Source organism: Agelaius tricolor, unplaced genomic scaffold (genome assembly GCF_023055355.1).
Source record: "Agelaius tricolor isolate 1412-34295 unplaced genomic scaffold, bAgeTri1.0.p SCAF_18, whole genome shotgun sequence".
Lineage (NCBI taxonomy): Eukaryota > Metazoa > Chordata > Aves > Passeriformes > Icteridae > Agelaius > Agelaius tricolor.
In genome coordinates, this window is record NW_027269278.1 from 1,799,156 (window position 1) to 1,824,098 (window position 24,943).

General features: G+C 50.8%; 1 protein-coding gene across 2 annotated transcripts in view; it reads right to left on the bottom strand.

The window, feature by feature from the left end:
• The window catches only part of SIL1 (SIL1 nucleotide exchange factor), a 231,545-nt gene extending 207,004 nt beyond the window's left edge, over nt 1-24,541 (bottom strand). Inside the window, exons 1-3 of one of the 2 annotated variants that reach the window (XM_071442991.1) lie at nt 24,462-24,541; nt 2,350-2,464; nt 33-168 (exon numbers count right to left, since the gene is read on the bottom strand). In XM_071442991.1, the coding sequence (XP_071299092.1) occupies nt 33-168; nt 2,350-2,454 (241 nt within the window). In that variant the 5' untranslated portion in view covers nt 2,455-2,464; nt 24,462-24,541. Of the gene's footprint in view, nt 1-32; nt 169-2,349; nt 2,465-17,463; nt 17,598-24,461 lie in introns of those variants that run through there. The other variant, XM_071442993.1, reaches the window with a different exon arrangement.
• Between the last annotated feature and the right edge of the window lie 402 nt (nt 24,542-24,943).

Sequence of the window (24,943 nt, forward strand, 5' to 3'; positions counted from 1 at the left end):
GAGGCATGCTATAATTAGCCAGCAACAGTTACCTGGACGCAGGGTTTGCCACTGATCCGTGGGGTAAAACACTTCCAGGTCTTCAGGATCAGCGTCATCCTCTGTCCCCAGCTCCTTCCCACTGTCATCTTTTATGTCGCTCTCTTCTATTTTTGTAAGGGCAAACTCCTTTTGGAGAGAAGAGATTCAGCTCATTAGCAATTGCATCTGGGTAATTTAGTGCTGGCTGAGAATACAAAATTTTTTCCCTCGCCAGCAGATTTTTTTTTTTGACATCCGAGATTCTTTCCACATGGTTAAATTTAGATTTAAAGTATATTAAAGGTTAAACATGCATAACTAGCATGACATTTGTGCTGAACAAAGCAACACAGCTTATTTCCTATTCCAGAGCAGGTTGCAGGTTTCAAACCAGCTCTCACAGAGTCTCACCTGTATTTCAGTCAGAGGCAGGAGCCCTGGCTATTATTAGGGTTGTATAACATTGTAAGACCCCATTTTCCCTTGCCTAAAAATATGTCAAACTTTTAACTTTTTCAGCTGAAATTTTCCACATGAGTGGAATGCCTCAAGGCTTGTTGGTTGGTTTGGGGTTTGGTGCGTTTTTTGAGTTTTGTTGGGTTTTTTTATATTTTTTTTTCTTTTTCTTAAATGCACTTATTTCAGGCTTGGAGAAGATTTCAGCTAAAATAGTTCAGCTGTTTCCAAAATAGGACACGGGAAAAAACACACCGAGCTGCCCACATGATACAAATGTGAGGATCCTCTTCTCCACCCTCTTCCAGTGTTCTCCAAGGCTTTTAAAACAATGAGGCAAGGATTTAATCACCACCTCCAAGGCAAGTGCAGCACGAGGCTGGCAGAGGTGTGGGAGAGCAGCCAGCACGAGCGGCTCAACGTTACACCAAGGGAAGAACAGCAGGGAAAAAATCCTTGCTGTGAGGGAAACCTTGGTGTTCAATGGAAAGCCTCCCTAGGGAGCTGGTGGGAGTCACAAAAAACTCTGGAGAGTGCACAGAAATGACCTGTACTCTCACACCAGGCATTGACTCTGGGTCTGGGCTGTTCTGGTTCCAGCCGGAACAGATGAACTGGTCCAGGCTCATCATCCCCACCGCTCAGTGCCTGCTGAAGGGAATATTTTCAGCTTCTGAGATCACCAATTCAGTCACCACTGAAGAATTTGAGTTAACCACCCTACAGGGAATGATTAGTCCTAATTGTTGGCAATTAAGATGGAGTTACAGCTCACTTCATGAAGTGTTTGGATCTTAATCCTTAGGATGTTTTCACAGGGAAAAATGTAAGTAAATTCAGAGGTTAACTGGGAAATTCTGGGACACATTCTGCCTTCAGTTCTTCCACTCTTTGGGAAAAAATGCATGCACATTTTCTGTCAGAATTTGGATGCTCTGCATATAAATATCCGTTTCCAGCCTAGAAGAGTCTTTCTGAGCAACAGAAATGTCAACCTGAGCAAAACACGCAGAGTAGCAACAACAGTGTGGATGTGGCACTTGGGGACGTGGGCTGGTGGTGGCCTTGGCAGCACTGGGTTAAAGGTTGTACTCAATGATCATAAAGGTCTCTCCCAACCTAAACAATTGCACAATTCCATGATTGTGGTAACACACAAGGAAGGCTGACAAACCTATAGAATGTTTTTATTTCAGCTGTGGAAAGTGACTGCAATTTCAGAAATGCATGAGGAACCAGATCTTAACTCCTGCTTTTGCTGAGTGCATCAGGGGCTTGGAATTGTTCAAATTATAACAAATGGTTAAAGCTCAGGAACAATCACAGCCATAAAAGCCCAGGTTCTGTAGATGAAAATCAATGTTAACATTTTCTGAGCCAAGACTCAACAGGACTAAAAAGGAGTGAGTGGAGCAGTTATTACTTAGCTGATTTCCACAGCTCTATGATTATCCAAGAGGGAGTTAGTGATACAGGCTATTGTAAATTTACCACCAGGCCTCCCAGTGCTGGATCTGTTCAAACACATAATGGAGACAGCTGATGTTTACCAGCTCTGCTCAGGAAAAGTACCAGGGTTTAAATGCTCAGTAAGGATAAAAGGATGTGACTTGGTTCATTTAAGTGTTGCTGTCACTGCCTGGCCACAGTTGCTTTGCAATACCCCATTTTCATTAGCATTTCTAGCAAAAATGGGCAGCACCACACAAGCGATTCTTCATTTACACAGAAATCAGTAGAATCCTTTCTGGTTTGTTTTCATAATTCAAGCAGGAGAAAGACGTTTCCTAAAGAATAATGGGCATTTCCTTAAAGGCAAAAAGCATCCATGTTTTATCCATCTGAAATCAAGCTGGAGCAGCCAAAACTTACAGGCACTCTCTGTCCCAGGCTGGAGCAGGAGAAGAGCACAGACCCCAGCAGCAGCAGCAGGCTGACCCTGGAGGTGGTGGAGAGGAGCCCGGCCCAAGGAGACATTGCCACCAGCCTGAAATGCAAAGCAAAACAAACCCAACAGTATTTTTTTCCATTTTTGCAGGTTTCAGGACTCTTTACACAACACTTTGCAACACAGCGTGGGATCAGGAGTGTGACACGGCAGGAAGCACAACACCTCGAGGTGTGAGCTCAGGGGACTCGTGGGGGCTCACTGCTAATGGGGTTTGTGACAGGTAATGCCAAGCAACTTATACTGACCCCACAGGGGATAATATCTCTCCTGGAAAATATGAGGAGACCTGCAGAACTTGTTTAAAATCTCTGTGTCAGTGCCATGGATGACAACTAGAGGGAAACATAAAAAGCAGCGCAATCCCGTGAAGGCTTTTTATGCCTGTGCCTCTTTTTAAGCACAGAAGTAGCTGCGTTAATTCAAATTAAACAAAACAACCAGCTGTCCAAGGATCAGGGGTTCATCTAATCCATATGTAGGTTTTTCTTGAGGAAAACAACATTTTGCAAAGGTCAGCAAGGTTTACTCAGTGGTTCCTACAGCACAAGGCTTTCCCTGCTGCTCAGAGCAGAGGCTCAGCCCAGCCGTGGGGCCAGGAGCTGGCTCTGACCACGCTCAGGTGTTCCAAGGAGCAGAGCCATGGCACAGACACAGAGATCAGACACACTGATGGGCTACAGAGCCACTCTGATGGGGCACAGAGCCACCCTGATGGGCTACAGAGCCACTCTGATGGGGCACAGAGCCACCTTGATGGGTACAGAGCCACCCTGATGGAGCACAGGGACACCCTGATGAAGCACAGAGCCACCCTGATGGAGCACAGGGACACCCTGATGGAGCACAGGGACACCCCGATGGAGCACATCAGGGGGAAATGAAGGGGCTGCTGTTGTGGGTGCCAGTGCCCGGGCACAGAGCCGGTGTGCCCACCCTGGTGTGGCACACACACGTGTGCCCCCAGTGCCTCACACGAGGCTGGGGATCCACCTACAGCCTTCAGCTCTCTGCTGGGCTAGGGAGTGCAGCAGCCTGCCAGCACACAGGCTGCACAAGTATTTCCTTTGATTGGCTCTAAATTTACACGCTGCTAAATTAAACTAAATGAGGTCTTTTGAAAGAAGATAGGACTGATTAGTTCCGTTCAAACACTCCTTCATTACTCATCCCTCCATCAAGTCTGCTCCTACTCCTATCCAGGTTTTAAAGAAGTTCCTCCCCTACACACAGTCCGAAATATCTTGCTTTGCTGTCCATCAGGGTGGCACATCAGATAGCAGAGTTCTCCCTCCTTGAAGCAACCACTTTGTGTCCCACAAAGCAGAAAACCTGCTCACAGCAGCACCCAACACCAGCTCCTGCCACCAAAGAGCTTCTACCCCCAGAAGCCTTCAGGGACATGGAGGGAACCCTCCTCCTCTTCCACCCTTTCACTGGTACCTTGTCCCTCCACTCCACTTTGTTACTTCTTGCTCTCCCTGTTTGGTTTTTTCCAGAAAAAGAAAAAGCAACCCCCCATATCCCACAGGTCAGAGGAAACCAGGAGAGGGACAGAGCAGGGAGCAGAGGTCACAGTGCACCTGATGTACTTCTGCATCCTCCAAAAACTCCTGAGCCAGGGTCTTCCTGAGCAGCAGCCTCTACCTCTGAGCCACCTCTACCACATCAACTGGATTTTTCTCATTAATTGGTTTTGGAACAGATCTGGATTTCTGACATCCACAGCATTCCTGAGCAATGAGCATCCCCCTGCTTAACTCACACAGTGCAGGAAAGCATCACCTCCCATTTCCTCCTTCAGTGTCTCCTCTTTTCTAAAGGGTCAAAGAACCACCTCAAGGGCCCACAGGCCCTTATTAAACCACAGCTGGAGCAGAAGAAAAGCTCCTTGTTTTCATAAGCCAACCTGTGGCCAGAGCCTCCAGCTCTCTCCTGGGACATGGCCAAGCAAAACCAGGCTACAACCAACACCCAGGCTCCTGAGCTGGCACACCCAGAGCACAACACACAGCCTCAAACTCCCTCTGCTCCCAGATCTTGATCTTCGTGCCCTTCTGGACAGTCCCACAGTCCTGACCTCAGTCCAGCAGTCCAGCATGACCACAACACACAATTCCCTCTCATCTCAGAACAAACTGCTGCTTTTTACACAGGGAACAGGTTTCTTGGTTTGGTTGAGGTTTTTTCAGTTATAAAACAAGCAGCAAAGCTGGAATAATGAAAAATAAATGTATCCCTCAAACTTTATCTGCAAGCCTGGAAATAAAAAGAAAAAAAAAAAAAAAAGAAAGAGAAATTCAACAAAGCAGTGGCTGAAAGCAAACGCACACTCCCAATAAAAATAGAGCTCACGTGTACCGAGGAGGCTGCTAGCAAATGACAGCACAGCCTCTTTCAAGCCTCCAGCCTCCTGCCTGCCTGGCAGATGACATCTGCACAACAATTAGCACTTTGCTTCAGTCCCAGGTAGGCAGGAGGAGCCAACATGTGCAACAGAGGCTCTGGAGCTCCTGGAGAGCAGCCTGCACGGGCTGACATCTCCTTACGGACAGACGCACGCAGAGAGCAGGAGAGGATTTCCACACGGAATGTTCTGTGAACACAATGGATTTCCAGAAACAACTCTTGCAGCTTGTGAAGCAGAAAGGGTGGTCATGGTGACACCACCTGCACAGGGAATGTTTGCTTGGATTTGAGGGCATCTTTGGGGATCCAGCACGTACAGCAGCCAGGCAGCAGCAAAACTGGATGAGGAAGGCCACAAATTCCCCTTGTGCAGAGTGAAGGGGCTGGTTTTTTTTCTCAATAATCCTTTTTTGTCAAACAAAATCAGGCACAAGGGAAAGAGCAAAGGGTCAGACTCTGAGAAGTCTCCGCTGCTGGCAGTAACCCTCCTGTCAGAGGAGGGGATGTTGCTGGCTGGGAGGTTCTGCTCCACAGCTCCAGAAATCCTGGTCTGTGCCAGAAGCAGCAGAAGCAGCCCAGAGTTGTGCTCCCCATTAGCAGGGACATTCCAGTGAGGGCAGAGCTGTGCACAGGGAGCTGCACAGCCCCGGGAACGCAGCTCCCACAGTCACAGGTGACAGCTCCAAGGCAGCCAGAGAGAGGAGCACATTTCATTAATGCCTCCTGCTGCTGGCAGCGCTGCACTTACAGCTCGGCACAGAGCCCACGCTGCCCATCCTGTGCCACTCCAACAAATCCACCAGGAGCCTCATCTGAGCTCTGACCTGCTGCTCCAGGAGAGCACACAGACATCCCAGAGCTCCTCAGCCCCAACATCAGCCTCTGGCTTTGCAGCCAGCTGGAAGCAGAATTCCAGAATCACTGAGGTTGGAAGAGACTTCCAAGACCATTGAGTCCAAGCTGTGCCTGATCCCCACCTTGTCCCCAGCCCAGGGCTCTGAGTGCCACCTCCAGCCCTTCCTGGGCTCCTCCAGGGATGGGGACTCCAAACCCCCCTGGGCAGCCCCTCTCAATCCCTGAGCCCCCTTTCCATGGGGAAATTCCTCCTGGTGCCCACCCTGAGCCTGCCCTGGCAGAGCTTGTAGGCCATTTCCTCTTGTCTTGTCCCTTGTTCCTAGGAGCAGGGCCCGACTCCAACCTGGCTCCTCCTTCCTGGAGAAGGTTCCCCCTGAGCCTCCTTTTCTCCAGCTGAGCCCCTTTCCCAGCTGCTGCTCCTCACTGCACTGACTCTCCAGCCCCTTCCCGGCTCCGTTCCCTTCCCTGGACAGGCTCCAGCCCCTCCATGTTTTTCTTGCCATGAGAGCTCAGAACTGGACACAAGACTGGAGGTCCCTTAGCAGTGCCAGCACAGGGGACAGGCACTGTTCCGGTCCTGCTGCCACCCCAATGCTGATACAAAAATGCCAATTATCTCTAGGAATAAGCAATAGCAATAAGCTAATCCTTGTTTTCACCTAGGGATGACCTGAGGGAGCAGGATTGCTATTACAGCCTTACAAACTGTCTGCAAATGGACTCAGGGCAGGTTTCTGTGCAGCCAGCCTCACCAAGATGGCAAGGAGAGCACCAGCAGCACATCCTGTGCCTCCCAGCACAAAGCACCAACAGAGATCCCTCAGTGAGTGCAGGGCAGGGATGGGAACCCCCAGGCATCTCCAGCTGAAGCAGGGCACAAAGACCTGCTGGCACTCACAGCCTCTGTGGCTGAAGGAGAAGTTTCCTGGGCAACAGCAGCTCAGGGAATGATCTCCAGCCAGCCGTGCACGGGGGCTGTGGGATTGGAGAGGCTCTCAGGACACAGAGTGCACTCACAGCAAGCTGAGATCCCCTTCACACACAATGTCCTTCCAATGGTGGCATCCACGGCCGAGCCCCCCGTGACAGACTGAGTGATGTGCAGTGCCACAGAGAAAGAGAAGGAAATGTAGCTGACCTGACCTGCAATTTTCCTCCTCTGAGCAAGAGGGTCCCCAGGTCTGTGAGGAGCACTCATGTTTGCTGGTGTGCTACAGACACCTTGGGAGCACCCTGTGGCCAGCTGTCCTTCCTGCTTGCTGACTGCACAGCTACACCAACTGGACAAAGAGGAGGCTTGGAGCTGAGATTCAGCCTGTGCCTAGGAGATGAAACAGCTGGTGGGCAAAAAGAGGATTATTGGGAGGCCACAGAGGGTTACTGGGAGGCCACACTCTAATGCCCTTCCCCAGTTACTAGCTGGGTCTGCACAACCCTGTGCTTTCAAGCAGGACAACCTGCACACACCATCACCTGAGGTCAATGCCCAGGATTATCTCAGCAGCTCTGCTCCTCCAGGCATCCTGTCCTCAGGAAAGCACCCCTGTGTCTCCAATGGGTGTCCCCAGCCCCACTCCAGTGAGAGCCCCAAGCCCTGCCAGAGGGTCCCACCTGGGCACGAAGCCCCAGCCAGGCAGGACAGCCCAGGGAGCAGCAGTTGTTTGCCAGCCCCCTCACACCTCCAGGATCTCAGTGGAGAGGGTGTAGCTGCCATACAGACCATTCCATTCATGTCGCTTATGAAATGGCTTTAAAAAAAACATTTATTCTTCTTGCCTGCTCCTCATCATTTACTCCTACTAGGACTCTGCTCTGGCGTGTTAAAAACACTCCCACACAAAGGGAAAAGTTGTGGGAACACCTTCTTGCTGCCTACAGAGAACCAACACAGCAAGGAAGCCACACTTTGAGGCTGGCAGGAATAAACTGGGTTGGCTGGGCCCAGCCTGAGCAGGGGCAGCAGGTCCTGCTCCCACCTGCAGCAAAGCCCTGCCCCAAACTGGAACCAGCCCCCAGGAGGGAATTGTGACACGGGCACAGGGTGGGAGGGGCAGGATAAGCATGGCACAAACACATGTTTACAGAGCTTGGCATCTACTGAGCACTCATGCAACCTTTGTAACGGCTGCTAACAAATAATAACAATAAATATTAATAACCCCTCCAGGCTACCTGTGCAGCCATCAGCTCACATCAGCCCCTCGAGCAGCAGCTTGGCCATGACACCACCCAACACAGCTCCGACAGCCCTGCCAGGTGCCAGGAGCAGGACAGGGATGTGTCCAGCAGCAGGAGACAGCCCAGCAGTGCCTGGGCACGGTGGGGACAGCCCTTGGCACCAGCAGCTTCACCAGCACTGCCACAGCTCCCCCAAGAGCAGGGGAGGGGGTTGTTGTGCATCACTTGGATAAAGTCAGAACCGCCCCTTCTACACGGCCACAGCAACCCTGACCCTGCTGTTTATACAGCTCGCACAGTTTAACACTAAGCATCGTTTAGTCTATCATTTAAATTGACTTAATTAATTCATTCAGCAAGCTGCATTCACACAAAACGCTGCTCTCCAGAGGGCAGGAGCACAGCTTTGAGCTGGGGTGGTTTGAAGGCTGAGCAAGGCTGCCCTCGCCCTCCCCAGCGCTCGTTAGCAGCCGTGGCACAGGGGCCATGCTCATTAGTGCTGCTGGCAGAAGGGGCCACGCTCCACTGGGGCTCAGCACGACCCCAATTCCATGAGCTGCCTCCCCAGCACCCCTCAGACCCTCCACGCCAGAGACAGACTGCTGAGTCCAGGATGGGGAATCTTCTCTGCCAGCATGGAGTGTGCAGAAGCAGAGCGTGCCTCGGAGATCAGAGGCTGAATTTATCATTTATTATTTATAAGCAGTGCATCTCTCTGAATTTCTGGCAGCTGCTCTCGCAGGGCTCTGCTCTGCCTGCACACCACATGACACTGACTCCTCAGAGCTCTGGGGTTGGCAGGGACCTCTGGGCCCACACCAGAGCACTGGTGCTGATTTGCTCCAATTTAGGACTTTAGGACTTGCCTGGAGATGAGAGATGCACAGGGACCTTCAGGGCAAACATCTTTCTAAAAGCTGTCACACTGCCTGACCTCAACCACATGAAACAGCTTTTCCCTTCCTCCTCACCTCCCCACCACCCCATATCCCAGCCAAAAACACCTCTCATCCTACCCATACCTATTCCCTTCTCCCACTCCTTGCTGCAATTTCCCATGCACAGCACATACAATAAGTGATGTTTTCTCCCCCCCTCAGATCTATCCTTTCCATTAGTTCCTATTTGCAAGGTGACACCTTGCCTCACACTATCTCAGGAGTCTCCCAGCATTCTGTGTGTTTTTATCCCCTCTGCTTTCCCAAGCCTGGAGAATCTAACAGGAAAGAAAGCACATGCTGCACTAACAAGGTCCCAGAGAATCCTGATGTCCCACTGCAGCTGGGCCCACAAATTGCCAAAGATTTAACTGGCTTATTCCCAGCCTCTCTGGAAACAGCTTTTTGTATTTTCCAAGTTCTTGCTTTTCACCCGTGGTTCTCATAGGGAATAACAACCTCCTTCCCCTGTCACATGCCAGCTTCCCTATAAAGAAACTCAATTAAGAGGTTAAGAAACCATGAAAAATTCCTGCTCAGTGTTATAGAAATCCAGCAGTGATGGATCCAGCACACGACTCCCACAGCAGCACCCACACCACACTGCCTGCCCAGCACAACCATCCCTGCCCCTGGCTGAATCTCAGCCTGTCCCAGCCAGGAGCCCCAGCTCAGCCTGCAGGTTTCCCTCCCATGGGGATTACCAAGCCAAGGAACCCCTGCCAGTCCCTGCAGAGCACCTGGCACAGAGGTGCCCCAACAATGGGCACGCAAAGGACTCCTCCAGCTGCCCTATTGATCTGCCAGGAGCCATGAGCTGTGAGCTTTATGAAAAATGCATTTTCTCACCTCTCCACAGAGCGTCAGTCAGTGGTGACAGCTCTGACTCCCCGTGACAAGCCAGGGGACAGGGAGCAGCAGGGAGCAGGATGGCACACGGGCAGCAAACGTGGGGCTCACCTGCTGCATGCCCTGGATATGTGCTCAGGAATAACATGGCAGAGCAGCTTGTGGATTGAGTTCATGGGATGCCTGGTTAGATGTACAGCCCTGGCTCAGCTCCCACATGCTTCCAGTTTTGTGGCAAGCTCCCAGTTGAAAAGGTAGAGGCCACTGGGATCCACCTCATGGGGCAAACCCAGTCAGGAGCTGCCAGACTGGCAGCAAAACCTGGGATAAAGCCCGAACAAGCCAATCTCAAACCCACCCCTGGGGAAGAATGAGCTCTCTGAGGATGAACACAACCTGCTGCCATGCAGGTTCCCTCAGGACCAGTCCTTGCTTTGCCCCCAGTCCCTGCATCAATCTGGACACATCAATCTCCACACTGGGGCTCAGCTGCTCCATTCCAACAGGGACACCATGGTGACAAACACTGAGGTCAGCAGCAATATCTCTCTGTGCTTGGATGAAAGGCTTGATGCAAGTTTGCCTTTTTTCCCTCCCTGCACTGGTCCTTTCTCAGTAGTTGCAGAGGATGCCTTTGTTAAACAATTAAATGAGCCCTGGGACAGGAATGAACACGAAGGGAGAGCTGAGAGATTGCCAGTCCCATCATCCAGAAGTGACTCTTGTGGTCGTTGCTGCTCCTCTATCCAGGCATTTCCCCCCAAGACTGAAAAGCAACTCTTGCTCCCCAAAGCAGAACAGCCAAAGCCACTGCAGGCAGCATTCCTTCAACAGGGTTTTTCCCAAGGAAATTTAAATTAAAACAAGCCCCAAGGGCTGCAAATGCAGAAGCAAATGCACAGACACAGAAAGCTGAAAGAGAACATAATTCCTTCCCTCTCCAGTTGTTCATCTGCCACCCCTGCTTTGGGGAATGGTTTGTTGCCTTTTAGAGCTATTTTAGATGTTACTTGCAGCAATGTGTGGAGAAAACAGTTGAAATGTGATGGTGCAGCATTCTTTTTAATTGAACAATCCCTCAGGCACAACGGAATGGCTCCAGTCAAGCCCAGGACACTGCAGGTCTGCCTCCTCGGGGGGAGATGCTGGCCCCACTCCTCCAGCAGAGCAGAAGGTCTCCCAGGCCCCTCTGGAGGTCTGCTATCAGATGGCCCAGATCTTCTGCAGGGTTTGTCCTTCCTGCTGCCATCCTGGCTTTTTGCCCTGTCAGCCTCTGCTAAGCAGAGCTTTGATCCCCCAGGCAACTCCTAGTTCAGGGACTTTCTTTCCTTCTGCTGCCCAAACACGAAGGACATGGAGCTGGAGCTCCCCATCACCCCATCTTCAGATGGGAAGGCTTTGATGTGGCACACAGTGTCTGGATCTGAGATTCCTCAGGTCTCTTCAACCAGCAGCAGAGGCACAGCTTGTGATCCGTGCAAAAGAGCATTTTCCTTGGGAATGGAAGTCACGCCAGAGTTCATCTCCACCTTGTCATGGCAGAACAAGCTGCATCGGTGCTTCAAAGAGCTCCTCAGCCTTAAATCTTTATAAAACGTTGACTAAGTGGAGAACCTGTCTCTGAACATCTCATGAATCCCAGCAGAGGTTATGAAACAGCTTTCCTGTGACTGTCTGCACTGCAATGGAACCCCGCAGCACCACAGGGCTCCCCTCACAGGGAATGCTCTGCTGCCCCAGGGAGATCTGCCCTCACGGGTTATGGAGAGAGAACTAAAGAGCCAGTAAAGCTCCCAGGTCCCTCCTGAGCTCCATGACCAGGCTCCCTGCTCCTCAGAGCTGTGGGGTTTACTCAGCAGTACTTCAGCTCCATCCCCATTGGCCCTCAGCAGCAGCACTCCTAAACCTGCTCTGAGGAAGGAGAAGAACAGAGATGTATTCTGAGTGGGTTTCCTCCACAATTTTCTCTTCCAAGGGACAATTACTCTGTTTGTAACCTCAGTACCTTCCAGTCAATGCACTGTTTCTCATCTGGAGCTCAGACCAACAGCAGGAGATCCAGACACTCAAAAGGAAAATCCTTTTGGTGAGACACCCTATAAAGAGCCATTCCATGGACTGGCATATCTCAGTATTGAGCAGCACTGCTCCACAGAGGGTTCTTCCTTTGACAGTCCTGGCTGTCACTGCACCTGCTGGCTCTGCAAACACCCAAGCAGCAGCCAAAGGACACAGGGACTTTCACTCCCATGTCTTGGTGTTTGCTGTGAGATGATTGGCAAAGCCAAGAGCTCGAAATCTGCTGTCAGAATGAGCAGCAGGCTGTTCCCACACACACCCTCAGCTCTGATCAAAGACGCACCTGCAGCACCTTCCTCTCTGCTGTGACACACCAGAATATCCTGAGCAGCTGCCTGTGCATCCTGGTGGTGCCATGGCAGGTGCACATGGTACATCCACCACAGGTCCACCAGACCACATCTGTACATGTCTGAGCTTCTCCCACGATGACTGCAGCCCTCAGCTGTCCCCTCCTGCACACAGGTTTTATACCCAGCTGTTCTGCAGAGCTCCTCCATCAGCTGCCATCTAAATGAAGCTGCTCTGTGAATCCAGGCTGTTTCAGTGACAGCCTCCACAGTGACTTCCAGTGACCACACATGTCACATGTCAAGACAAGTTTTGGTACTGACCCCAATGAGGGAATGAGAAATCTCCACACACCCAGAGGCAGGCAGGGGCAGTTCCTCATATGTCAAAGGGAACAGCAGTGGGAGCAGGCCACATGTTTTCTGAGGCAAGGACCCTGACAAATGGTACATTTATTGTGCTATTCAGGAAGAAATAATAACTACAGTGGCCTCCAGTCTCCAGCTCTTTTAAGTCTGTACTTAAAGAAAGAGCAAAAAAAGACCAAAGTAAACAAGGCTTCCACAAAACCCTCTGAACTGGCTTTTAGCTACTGGACAAAAGTGTGGCAGTAGGAACTGCTCTGCATTGTCCCATCTCGTTCCTGTTTTGTAACAGCCCCGGCACTGCAGGCAAAGCCCTGCTCGGGTGCTGGAGCTGCCCTGACCTCCAGCTCCTGCCTCGCCACCGTGCCCCAGGTGTGCCCCAGGTGTGCTCCAGGTGTGCCCCAGGTGTGCCCGGCTGCCCTGGCACCCGCTGCCTGCTGGGTTTGTTCATCCCAGGGCAAGGAGCAGGGAGCCAGCCCAGGCACCCATGATGCCATGAGGATTTTTGCCTTTTCTTTTATATACCTTTTATGTATTGTCAGTGCCCTTAACATTCACACTTGTAATTCCTTAAGTCTGATAACTTACCATAGGCCTGGCATTCTGTTAGGCCAGAAAACCAAACATCCTAAAGGCCTCTCAGCTGGAGGCCAGAAAGCCCTAAGCTATCTTGAGAAACCAAGGTCGCCTCTAAAATACATCCTGTAAACTAAAATTAAGCTCATCTAGTGAGAAATACTTTGAAATAGGAAGATATCACGCTATTCCTTCAAGCCTCTCATTGAGGCATCTTCATTAAATATGCTAATTTGCAAGGTCTATAATTGTATATGTGATCTACCATGTGTGTGCAGTTCAGCACATTCCACCTTGGTGAAGTGGTGCACCATAAAGATCTTTATTAAATACCAAGATAAAAACCCTTTATCCCCTAACTGTGTGTCTGGCTCTTAATTTTAAGACCAAGGGAAAGGCATCACCTGGTGGGTTCTGTGTGCCCAAGGGCATGGAACAGCAGCACCCAGGGCTCCATGCACAGCTCCAGGATGATCTCCTAGGAACACATTCCCAGCACACATAACTCTCTGTCTAATCAGGCACTCAGCCCTGTTTTGGAGGAGATTTACAGAGAGGGTTTTTTTTCTCTTGGAAGCAATAATAGATGGACAGCAGGAAAGGGAAGAAATTAATGAACAAGTAATCATTCCCAAAGTTGCAAATAGGAGCAATTCCTCACTCTGAGACAACTCTGGAAAACAAGATTAAAATGCTTAGGGGACATATTCTGAAAACTGCAGGTAATAGAACAGATAAAATGTATTTACACTATCTCACAGGGGACATGTACTTTTTATTCTGCTGAGGAATGTAATATTCTGCTGCTCATTGCAGAGCTAAAAGGGTGTCCTAAAAAAAGGAACTTAACAAAGCGTTTTCAGTGGCAACTGGGTCTGGTTTGAGAACACAGGCTCTCCTCTGCCCCGCAGCCAACACGCCATGGGAACCACAACCAGCACCTGCAGACACACCCAGCACACAAACATCATTAATAATCCATGCCAGCAGCACCGTTACCAAGCAGCAGAAAGGAGGCTGGGATGGCAGGGAGGGTCACAGCAATGCTCCCTGCGCTGATGTTTCCTAAGAGGAGGAGGCAGGGCTGCCTTCCTCCACTTCCAGCGCCCGCAGAGCCGCGGCTGCCAGCGAACAGACTGTGCCTCAAGTAGCCGCCAGCAGAAACAATTTGTCATGTGTCAGATCAAATAAACTCTTATGAGGCCACTGTGCTCCCTGAAGCAGACGGCTGCCAAACTCCAGAGGAGAAATCCAAGGAAGCGAGCCGGCCGGTGTCAGCCCCGAGTGCTCATGGAGCCCAGCACACTTCTTGTTGTGAGACATCAGCTCCTGTGCAGCACCCCCATGCCAGGCAGCCACCAGCAGCTCCCATCAGGAATAAGGATTTGGTGTTTTAATTATCACTCCACATAGTCCAGAAACTCCACATTCCTCATCCAGTGGCACAGCACCTCACTCATCCCAGGGAGGCCTGAGGAAGGCTGGTATCTGCCAGGTGTCTGGAACAGGCTGCAATGGATTATCACTTGTCTGAGCAAGTGCTTCTTCCCTCCCAGCCAGCACATGCTCTCCTGCTACAAGAATTCCCTCAAAACTGAATTACAGATTACTACATTTTCATTTAGATAGTCCTAGAGACTTATTTTTGTTCACTCCCAAGCACCATTGCAGTTCCCCATGCATGGGGCTTGTGCCCTCCTGTTTGCTGCACAGTCCTGCAAGAGCCACTAAAGCACAGGGCCCAGGCATGTCCTTGTCTGCGATCCTGCTGGGCAGAACAAGCCCCTAAAATTGCTGTAAGCACTTCTGCAAGAATAAATCATTCCAGCAGTACTGTGAGGATCTCAAATCGCTCACCTGCTCCTGCAAAGACCAGGCTCAAGCACTCCCTGGTCTGCACACAGGGCACATCCCTCAGCCCAGGGCTCAGCCACTCGCTCCAGATGATCCAGTGTGCTCCATATGGGAGCAGCCATCTGAGCCCTGCCATAGCCAGGAAATCCCCTCCTTCTATAGATGATGGATAATAGCCCCATAAAAGTGAATCTGCAAGAGGCCTGAGGTTCCTGGCTGGAAGGAGATTAGTTTATGGCACAGTGAGAGCAGTCACAGGGAGAAAGGCAGGAGATGCAAAGGAAGGACAGGAGAAGCTGGACATGTTGCTTCAAGTCACCAGAAAGCAACCTCCTGCCCCAAACCCCAGCAACAGAACCTTGACACTGCCTATCAACAAAAAGCAGTGAGCAAATGGGAAATCTGGCAGCCTAAAGCAAGGAACAAGGGAAGAACAAGGATTCAGGCATGGGGCATTCCCCCAGCAATAGCAGGGCGAGTACAAACCTCAGCTGTGTGGGGTTTTCCCAGTTTATTTAAAGAGCATCCGGTGCCTGATGACGAGTTATATTTATACTCCTTTTATCTGTACCAGGACTCCTCTCCAGCCACAGGGACTGGCAGGAGCACAGGACCCCATCCATTGTTCCAGGAGCCTCTCACCCACCTCAGAACACAACCCTCAGCCAGCCCAGGCATCAGGAGCTGCAAAGGACCCACGGTGCTGCTTCCAGCAAGGAGCAAACACTGTGCCTGGAACATGGCAAGTGTTACCTGAGATCCCAGGGAGGAGGAGGAGGTTACAGACTCCAGTCTGTCATTTCCAGCCATGCTTTTCAGGCACTTACAGCTGCACAGACATCAGGAGTCAGGTTCCCACAGATTCCCAGCCTTTGCATGCTCCAGTTTCCAGCCAGCAGCTCTCTGGACTGTGATCCAGCCCAGCTCAGTGGTGGAAGCAGTGCCAGCTCCAGGCACAGCCCTTGTCCCCAGCCTTTGAAGGCAGGTTAAGCAGGCAAAGCTTTAGGCATCAACCCAGGACATGGCTTGAACTCACATCTCTGAATGGAGACTCTTCCTCTGAAAAATTAATGCTTTTTTCAGCTCTCTGCCTTTGAGAGATTTCTGAGAGAATCAAAGGGCTGGAGTGCACTGGGAGTCACACTCGCATCGGGTTCCTCAGCAAACTCTGGTTCTGTTCCTGAACAATGGTAACTTCTCCAGACACCTGGAGAAACCAAATCTGCCTCAGCCACCCCATCTCACCCTGCTCCTCAAATCTGAACAAAAGAGCCCATTTACAGCACCGGTGACAAATTTCTTTACCCAAGAACACGTGTCCAAGTGCCACGCTGTGAGTACTCAGATGGTTCCCAGAAGCCTCCTGCTGACGTGGAACACTCTTCCCGAGCTTCCCCACATACACTCTGTACTTGATTACCCCACGCTTGCTGGGAGAAGAGGAACAAAATGCACTCCAGAGCCACTTACTGATTCCTGATTTGAGTACAACCATGGCAGCAATACCATTTTTCCCTCCCTCTCCAAGGCTGGCACATGCCATGTCCAGTTCCCAGAGACAGGAACCTCACACCCAGCCCTTCTGTTCTGTCACCCTCAGGAGGGCCCATCTGGAGGAGCCATCACACACTAGGTACCAACACAGTATTCAAAACTACATGCAGAACTTGCAGAAGCACTTAGATCACCCATGGCTCCTGCTGGAAATTTTCCACAGTGTCAGAGTTTATTTTGTGGGCAGGAAGAGAGCAAGAAAATTAATTAAGGCAGAGTAAGAAGAAAAAACTCCTCCTGAAGTGAGTTAACTACACTAAAGCAGCAGTTGTGAGAAGGCCAAGTCCATTTTAATGGCTATACATTTTCACTTCCACAGTCTTGAAAAGGCAAATGAAGAGACTTTGTTCTGTATGCATATTGTCCACCATTTGTTATTGTCTGTCTATTGATGCTCAGTTGAAAAACAAAATTTAATTAAACCCCACAGTACTGCATTGCCTGCCTTTGAAATATGCCTGCATTAGTGGATCATTACAGTAAATGAAATACAGCTTCATATCGGATTTTTCAAATAACGTCCTAAAACTGTTACAAATTAAATAATACTCCTGCAGAGAGAAAATTAAGAGACAGTGTTTTTAGCAAGGGCAAAGAGATGTTTACAGATGAAGTCTGGAATAAGACGTGGAGGCAATGAGGCAGAGTTGCCACAGGGCCCTTCCAGACCTTGTTGGGAGGGTTCTGGGTACCAGAAACTAGAAAAGAAAGAGTGTGCTGGGGGGGGCACACGGAAAGGGCAGTGTCTTCAACCCCTCAAGAATGTCTGCATGACCAGACCAGGGTTTTGGGGTGTGCTCACCCCAGAGAGGTGTTTCTGCATGGGGGAGAGCTCACTGCCACACACCCTCCACGTCCTCCCCAAACACGGCTAAAGCAGCAGCAGCCACAGGAACTGAAGCTTGTAACCACTCAAAGCACTGAAAGCCTGGACACTCAGTGGCCAAGGAAAGGGATCCAGGAAGGTGCTGTTGTGGCAGGATGAGAAATACATACACAGGGAGGAGAAAAGCAAGAGGAGCTTTGTTATCTCGGGGTAAGTAAAAGCACAAGTGGGTCAGTGAGTCAGCATTGGGCACAGCAGCAATACCTGATGTGGAACACAGCAAAGCAGGTGAATATTGCATGAGCCTCACAGCTCTGGCTTCAAGAGATCTTCTCCTTAATAGCACCTGAGCTGATGCCAAGTGTTCTTTGACGATTTATTTACTCTAAGAAATCATTTTCCCTAAATAAGAGGAGCCCATTACCGCATCCTTCTTCACGTGAGCCTGGAAAAGGCTGCACCCTGCAGCTCCTGTGGCCTCATCTCCATGGTGATGCACCAACACACACACACACACTGACTCCAGCAAGAAGGCAAACCTCCCCAAAGGAAAGGCTGAACCTGCCCAAAGGAAAGGCTGAACCTGCCCAAGGGAAAGGCTGAACCTGCCCAAAGGAAAGGCTGAACCTGCCCAAGGGAAAGGCTGAACCTGCCCAAGGGAAAGGCTGAACCTGCCCAAGGGAAAGGCTGAACCTGCCCAAGGGAAAGGCTGAACCTGCCCAAGGGAAAGGCTGAAGGTGGCAGAGCTCTCAACAGCACAAGCCCTGGCACAAGGTGTGCTGCAGGTGTTGGCAGGCAGGGCTTTCCTGAGAAGCAGAGCAGGTCAGCCTATGAGCAGGCTGGAAATTAATAAAACCCTACAAGGGCACCTCTGGATCCATTTTATAGGAAAACAGCAGATTTCCAGCTGCTGTCCATGCCAGGGAGCAGCAACTGAGAGATAAGTTCCTGTAGTTCTCATCAGCCTGTGAATCAATTATTTATAGGAAGAAGGTTCAGCATATAATCATTGAAAGCTGTCAACTTCCAGCCCACACAGGGCTTCCTCTGTGGAAAGGCTGCTGGTCTGTGAGCCAGGGACTCCTCACCCCTCATGTCACAGGATTAAATGAGCAGCTGTGACACGAGGGGATCCATTACACTACAGCCACAATGAGCACTGGTGCCCCAAGGCACTAACAGCACTCAGCAACATCGGGCAAAAAACACAGGAATACAGCAAATGCAGCCCAGGATCCTTCCTAAAGGAAAAATACGGTGGTGAAAGGGCATTGGGAGTGATGTGACAGGGCTGGCACATGGAGCAGCTGGGGAAGGAGACTCTGACAAGGCTCTGTGGGGCCAGACTGTCGAAGGCAAGGCAAGCACAGCACTCAAACACCAGCCCAGTGCTCTCCTACCCCCACACCAAAGGCTCTGTAGGGATCAACAACTCTCAACCACTCACCTGCACATCCCCAAATGCCCTCCCATCAGGAGACTCTGGCTTTGTGCTTCTCAGGCTGTGGCAAACCCACCCCTGACAGTTAAGAGCAGCACAAGCAGCTTGCAGAGAGGATGGAGATTGCTGAGGCTCGGCAGCTCCCGAGGTGGGAGCAATCCTCGAGTGCCACAATCATCAGGCAGTGAGAGCACGCCAAGAGCAGGGCAGGCAGAGGCTGAAAATGAGCAGGTTTCACACTCCCAGGTATTGCAGGAAACGTGCTCATCCTCAGCTCACCAGCACTCTTTGAACACAGCCAGAATGAGGTCTGAACATTAAAAACACACCAGAGTGCTGCTCCCAGTCTGCTGGAGGAAATAAAGGGAGGGGGATGTCTGATAGGGAGGAGAGGGCGCAGCACAGGCACCTCTGGAAGAGCCCTGCTTCTGCAGTTCAAGGTTAAACACCTCCTTTGCACTCATCTCTGAATCTGCCTCTCTTTAAAGCTGCACCAGGTAATTAGAATCATTATAACTATTATTAGACCATAATATTATTATAGCATTTTTGCTACACTTGACATCTGTTGGCTGATACATTTAACTGGTACATAAGAAATAACTGTGCAGAGATTTCTTGCAAATGAGCACTAACACGGAAGACATTAAAGCATTCTGCATTCAAAAAGTTAATTTTATGGAAGGACACTTGAAATAAAAATTCTAAAATTAAGTTAAACCTTTAAAACCTGTCATTAAAGGAATTATTTGGGCTTTAAGTAGGCAACCATTTAAAAAATCCTGATTTTTATTTAGATGCTGAAAGACATATATGTGGCTTGGTATCTCCTTCAGATCAACATATGCATCTTTTTCCCATCTACTCCAGAGATTTCTAAATCATCCTTCCATCTTCCTTCCCCTTTCTCTGCAGCAGGCACTTGAATTATTTGGGCAGAGTCTGACTGCACAGGGAACCAGTATAATCAGGGCTCTTACAACCTGCTGTCTGCAAATCCTATAGAATTATCAGCAAACACACATCTAGAATAAAATACTGCTTCCTGCAGCCCATGAAGCCCAAAGGGCTTTGCAAACTAGACTTGGGATGCAATTTATCCACCACTGAGATTCAGCTGTAATCCAGAGTGGAACACAATCTTTCCATCCATATTTAACTACAGCACACAGCCCCCTGGAGAAAAGTGAGGAAGAATCCAAGAGAAACCATAGGAAGGTTTTAGGGAGACTGAATTTTCTCCCCTGGAAATGAAATTAGGTCAGGGCATCCACCAAGTTGGACACAATGATGCTTGTAGGTGTCTTCCAACTCAGAATATTCCATGATTCCATGACTCTACCATCAGCCACGGACCAATACAGGAGAACAAAGAGGGCACAGCGTCTCCGGTGTCCCTGAAGCACAGCTGGAGTGAACAGCTGGGTACCACAAGTTACCAGCCAGGAGAGGAGGAAGACATGAACACCCTGTGTTGTCCTTAAATTCGGTGGGGCCCAAATTTCACCCCACAGTTACACCCATGTGCAAAGAAAGATGGAATAGCACTTCAGAAAAGGACCAATTCTTGAACCTCAGGCAGCTGAGCCCAGCAGCTCAGTACTCACAGAACTCGGGGAGGGTAGAGCTGGGCAGAGATTTTTTGCACTGAAATCTATTTCAGCTCAAGTAACTCCTCTTCCTTAAGCAGTTGGCACTGAGGTGACAGCAGAGGCCTGGTGCAATGAGGTGTCCTGCAACCACACCCACCATGACACACTATTTAGGAATAAAAATGTGTGTCATTAATTTCTCCAGAACAAGTAGTTTTCTCTTTTCCAGAGAAGAGCAACCACACAAGGAACTTGGAATTGCTTGAGGAGAAAAATGCATTTTTGCTACCTTAGCCACATACAGACAAGCCCAACTCTCACTGAGAGACTTATGGAGAGAAAAGGGAAATAGGAGATGCTGGACACACCTTTCCCCATGCACAGCCCACTGCTGAGGCAGCTCTGAGTGGGAAGCAGAGCTGAGGATTGTCTCAGAGCTGTGCCAGTCCCAGCAAGCATCAGCAAGAAGCCCCAGGTGAACAAAGTTCATGAAAGCTCTTAAAAATCACCTCAGCCTTCAGAAGGAGAGCATAATCTTCCCCTACAGAGACCTGCCCATCACACCTCTGACCAGCACAAAGCAGGTTTTTCATTCTATCCATCTGATGCTTTCAATAGCCAGAGGAGCTGGGTCTGGGCAAGCTACCTTCATGAGGCCCAGTGCTCATTAATAAGAAAAAAAAGACCAACCAAAGCAACTCAACCGCACACACTTGAGGGGTAGCTATCAGCAATTCCCTGTCACCACAAGAGAAATCCCTGTGTATGAGCCCTGGGAGCTCAGCCCAGGGCTGAAGCTCTGCTTCTGTTCAACCTTTCCATTAATAGTTTGAACAATGAAGAGAAAGCACTTTTATAAAACCTGAAAGGATGCCCAGGAGTTAAGAGCTGGAGGCACTCTGGAGGTCATGATCGGAATTGATAAACTGAAGAAAAGTTCCCAAAACACCCACAAATCAATAGAAAGAAAAGCAAGGAAAACAATGCAAAGAAGTGTACTTGGAAACAGCACAGAGATCAAGCACACAGAGTCCAGGGCAAAGCTCTCTAGACAGAGGGAACCTGTGGAAAACTGGGGACCTGACTAAATGTGCCAGCACTGTGACACCACATCTCCAAAGAGCTGAACACCCCTCTGTGATGCAGGAACATAAAATACCCATTTCTGGGCTCTGTGCTGGGTATCAGCTCTGAGTTACAGACAAACCAGAGGGTCTGGGCAGCCAGCAGAGCAGTCAGCAGTATAAAACATGCTGCCCCATACCAGCTGTGGAGGGGTTTCTCCATCCCTGCTCTCTCCAGGGCCAGTACCAGCTCTCAGATTTTAACAGGGTTACTTACAAGGACAACCAGCCACAGGGCTCCCTGCTCTATGAAGGCAAGAGACAAACTGGCTGCTCAGTTTGCTGCAAGGACAAGTTAGATGAGCTGTCAGGCTCTGAGAGTGGGATTCCATCAAGGCCCAGAGGGAACTGGGCCCTGTCCAGATCTGCACAACCATCCACCACTGTCCAGCCTGGAGCCAAGCATCTCTCACCTGGCTCAGGACAGGGGCATGGACAAGGAGGCTGTTCCAGCCCTGTATTTCCTTTTAGCATCCTCCATCTGGCTACTCCTACAGCAGTGACAAAGCCAAATGAACAGCCTTCTCTTCCCCAAAATACAACAGAGCTCCTCATCCTGCTGAGGGGCACCCACACAACACAGACCCAGCACTGCTGTGACCGTTTCCATTCACGCCTTCCTTATCCCTCACTAACAGAGCTCATCAAGCTTCATTTGCCACCTGCTGCTGCAGCAGAGAAGCCAGCAGGGAATGGGATGCTGCCCTGGGGAAGGGCACAGCTTCCCAACTTCCCTCCTCCCCTCCCACCCCACACAGCCCGACTGACCTCTGCAATGCCTGAAGCCCACAGGGGCCATCACCCAGCCCTGCCTATCCCAGACACCTTAATTTGAGGGGACAGTTGTTAAAAGCCATTGAGGTCATTGCCACAAGGTGTTACAAAGCAGGTGAGAGCAGCTGATGCCACCAGAACACAGCTGCACCAAACCCAACCAGCAGCTTGGGAGAAACCCAGCGAGGGGGCAAAAGCTACAAATCTCATGCAAAAGCAGGGCTTAGCTCTCAGGAACATTTCAGATTTCCCAAAGACTCAGAGGGATTTGGGGTTTTGCTGAGCTGCCTCGTGAACCACAGCCAGAATGGCTCTGACAAAGCCGCGGTGAGCAGGCGCCGTCTCCCTTGGCAGGGCTGCTTCCCAGAGATCCCCAGCCTTGTGTCACTTCCCACTGCAGGTGCTAAGAATATCTGCGTGTTCATAAAAAATAGCAACCAGCTATTGAGAACTTATCAACAAAGTGCTCGACAAATCTTAATTAAAGCTGATTCACCTCCCTCATGAGCCCGAGTCAAGTGTTATTTCTCAGAGGAGAACGCTGGGTGTAAGAGCTGAGGTGGGTTACAAAAGCCACGGAGGGAGTCAGTAGCACAGAGGATTAGCACATGGAAAGGCTGACTATTATCCCTAAATTTATCCCAATAATCCACTGCCTCACAAATTCTCAAGGTATGGCTGCTGTGCTTTCAACCCCATCTGCCCAATCCAAGCAGAAGCAGAGACAGGTGTGGGGATGCTGGAGTTTTCCAGGCATTTTATTGCTCAAGCTAATGGAATTCTCCACTGTAAACATGAAGAAAGTGGTGGCAGTAGCACCAGCACTGCTCTTGTGCTGCTTCAGGACACAGGGACAACACTGTGGGTTCAAAGGCTGTTTTGACAGTTCACCAGGAATTGTTCCCAGCTGATTTCTTCCCAAGAATCGTATTTGTATCCTTTCAAATCTAGTAAATACATGATCACATAGACAGCAGCCTCCAGGAACGCTGCTACTCTCACCTCTGGTAGCTGGACTCCTACACTGAAGTTTCTGGGACAGTATTTTGGATACTTCCACCATAGAAATGCCCTAGAGGCTACTGAAAAACAAAGTGGACTGGGTCTTTTTAAGGCAGGGTTGGGGGAAAGAAAAGAGAGAAACTTAGAAGTGCATCCCTTAACAGTGCTACTCCCAGAGAACAAATGAATTCAAATGATCACAGGGAGCAGGAACACTGCGGCAGCACGTTCAGTAAATGACAGGGCGTGTCATCGTCTTCTAACGTCCTCTGGACACTTATCTGCACTTAAAAGGTTCCTGCCAATCTGTGCACGGACCAGCCTCTTCCACAGACAGCTCCACCACAGAAATGCCTCTGCAGATTACCCTCCTTTGGCAGGCACACTGAGCAGCACCAGCGCAGGCAGCTCTGCCCCTGCGCTGTACTTGGACTGGGTTAGTTCTAGCAGAGAAACACTGCAGAATAAGTAACTTAACCTTAAGAAATTGTGTCTATAGAACTTGGTGTAAACTCAGACCCTCCTGAAGGTGGGCAGCATCAGAGCTGTCAAAGATCACGCCTAATGCAAGTGTTAGTCAACCACTGAATTTAAACATTTTAAGGCAACATTCCAAACAGTGTTTACACACAAAATCCCATTTGCTCAGCGTTCCCTTCCTGGCCTTGTGGAATGCATCATTTCACCAGTTTTCCAGCCAGAGAACCATATGCAGGCTTGTACCAAAACAATTAAACCAGTTTTAAAATTCAGACCTCGTGTTACAGAGCGCACACCCTGAAGAAACATCCATTTTAATATCCCAGAGCTACTTCAATATTTCCAGCACTTTTTTATTCCACAGCAGCCTGGGCACACAGTAGGCCAGAGGTCACGCAGCCTCGTGCTCCAGGCAGGATCCAAACTGTCCCCGCTGGGGGAAACTCACGTGTTAAGTATTTTTGTTTGAAACCCCTGAGTTTAAGGGACCCCTGCCCTGCCCCGACTGTGTGCCTAAGTGCCCCTCACAGGGCACGCGTTTGCGGTCCGTGCTGGAGCACTCCAGCCGCACAGGCTGCCTGTCGTGCCAGGCCTGCCGAGCCCCCGGGCCCGCACACGCACCGTCCCCAACGGCCCGGCCACGGCCGCTCTGAGGGGAACCGGGCCGCCGGGCAGCCCTCACCCCGGCAAGGCCTCACCGCCGGCTCCGCTCGCACGAGGGCAGAGCAGGGGAAGCAGCAGTCGGTGCCCCCGGGCGGGGACCAGGGCTGTGTTCCCGACCCGGAGCTACGGCCCGGCCCTCACGGGGCCAGCACCACCGCCCCCCTCCTCCCCCCCACCCCGACTCACCGCTCCGCACTGCGCACGCGCCGCCCGACCCCAGCCTCCCCGCCCCGTCCCCGCTCTAGCCAATCAGCGACGTCCTTGAACGACCTCCTGCCATTGGGTCCGCCCTTGGCTCCGCCCTCTCCACCCACTCGGCACAGCCCCACTCTCAGCCACACCCGCCTACCCGTGCCGTTCTGTCAGCACGGCCCTTGGCCCCGCCCCCTGGCCGTGGCCCCGCCCTCTGGTCGTGTCCCGGCCTGTGTCCCGTGAGGCGGCGGTGGCGGCGCTGTCCCGGCTCTGCCGTGTCCCGGCCTGGGTTCGCCGGGCTGAACCTGAGCCATGTCCCGGGCCGGTCTGAGCAGTGTCCCGGGCTGGGTTCGCCGGGCTGAGCCGTGTCCCGGGTCGGACCCCGGAAGCCGGAGCTGCGCTGGGCTGCGGGAGCCTCTCTGGCTGTGGGAACGGCCTGTCCCGGGCAGCAGCCCCGTCCTGGAGGATCTGTCCCT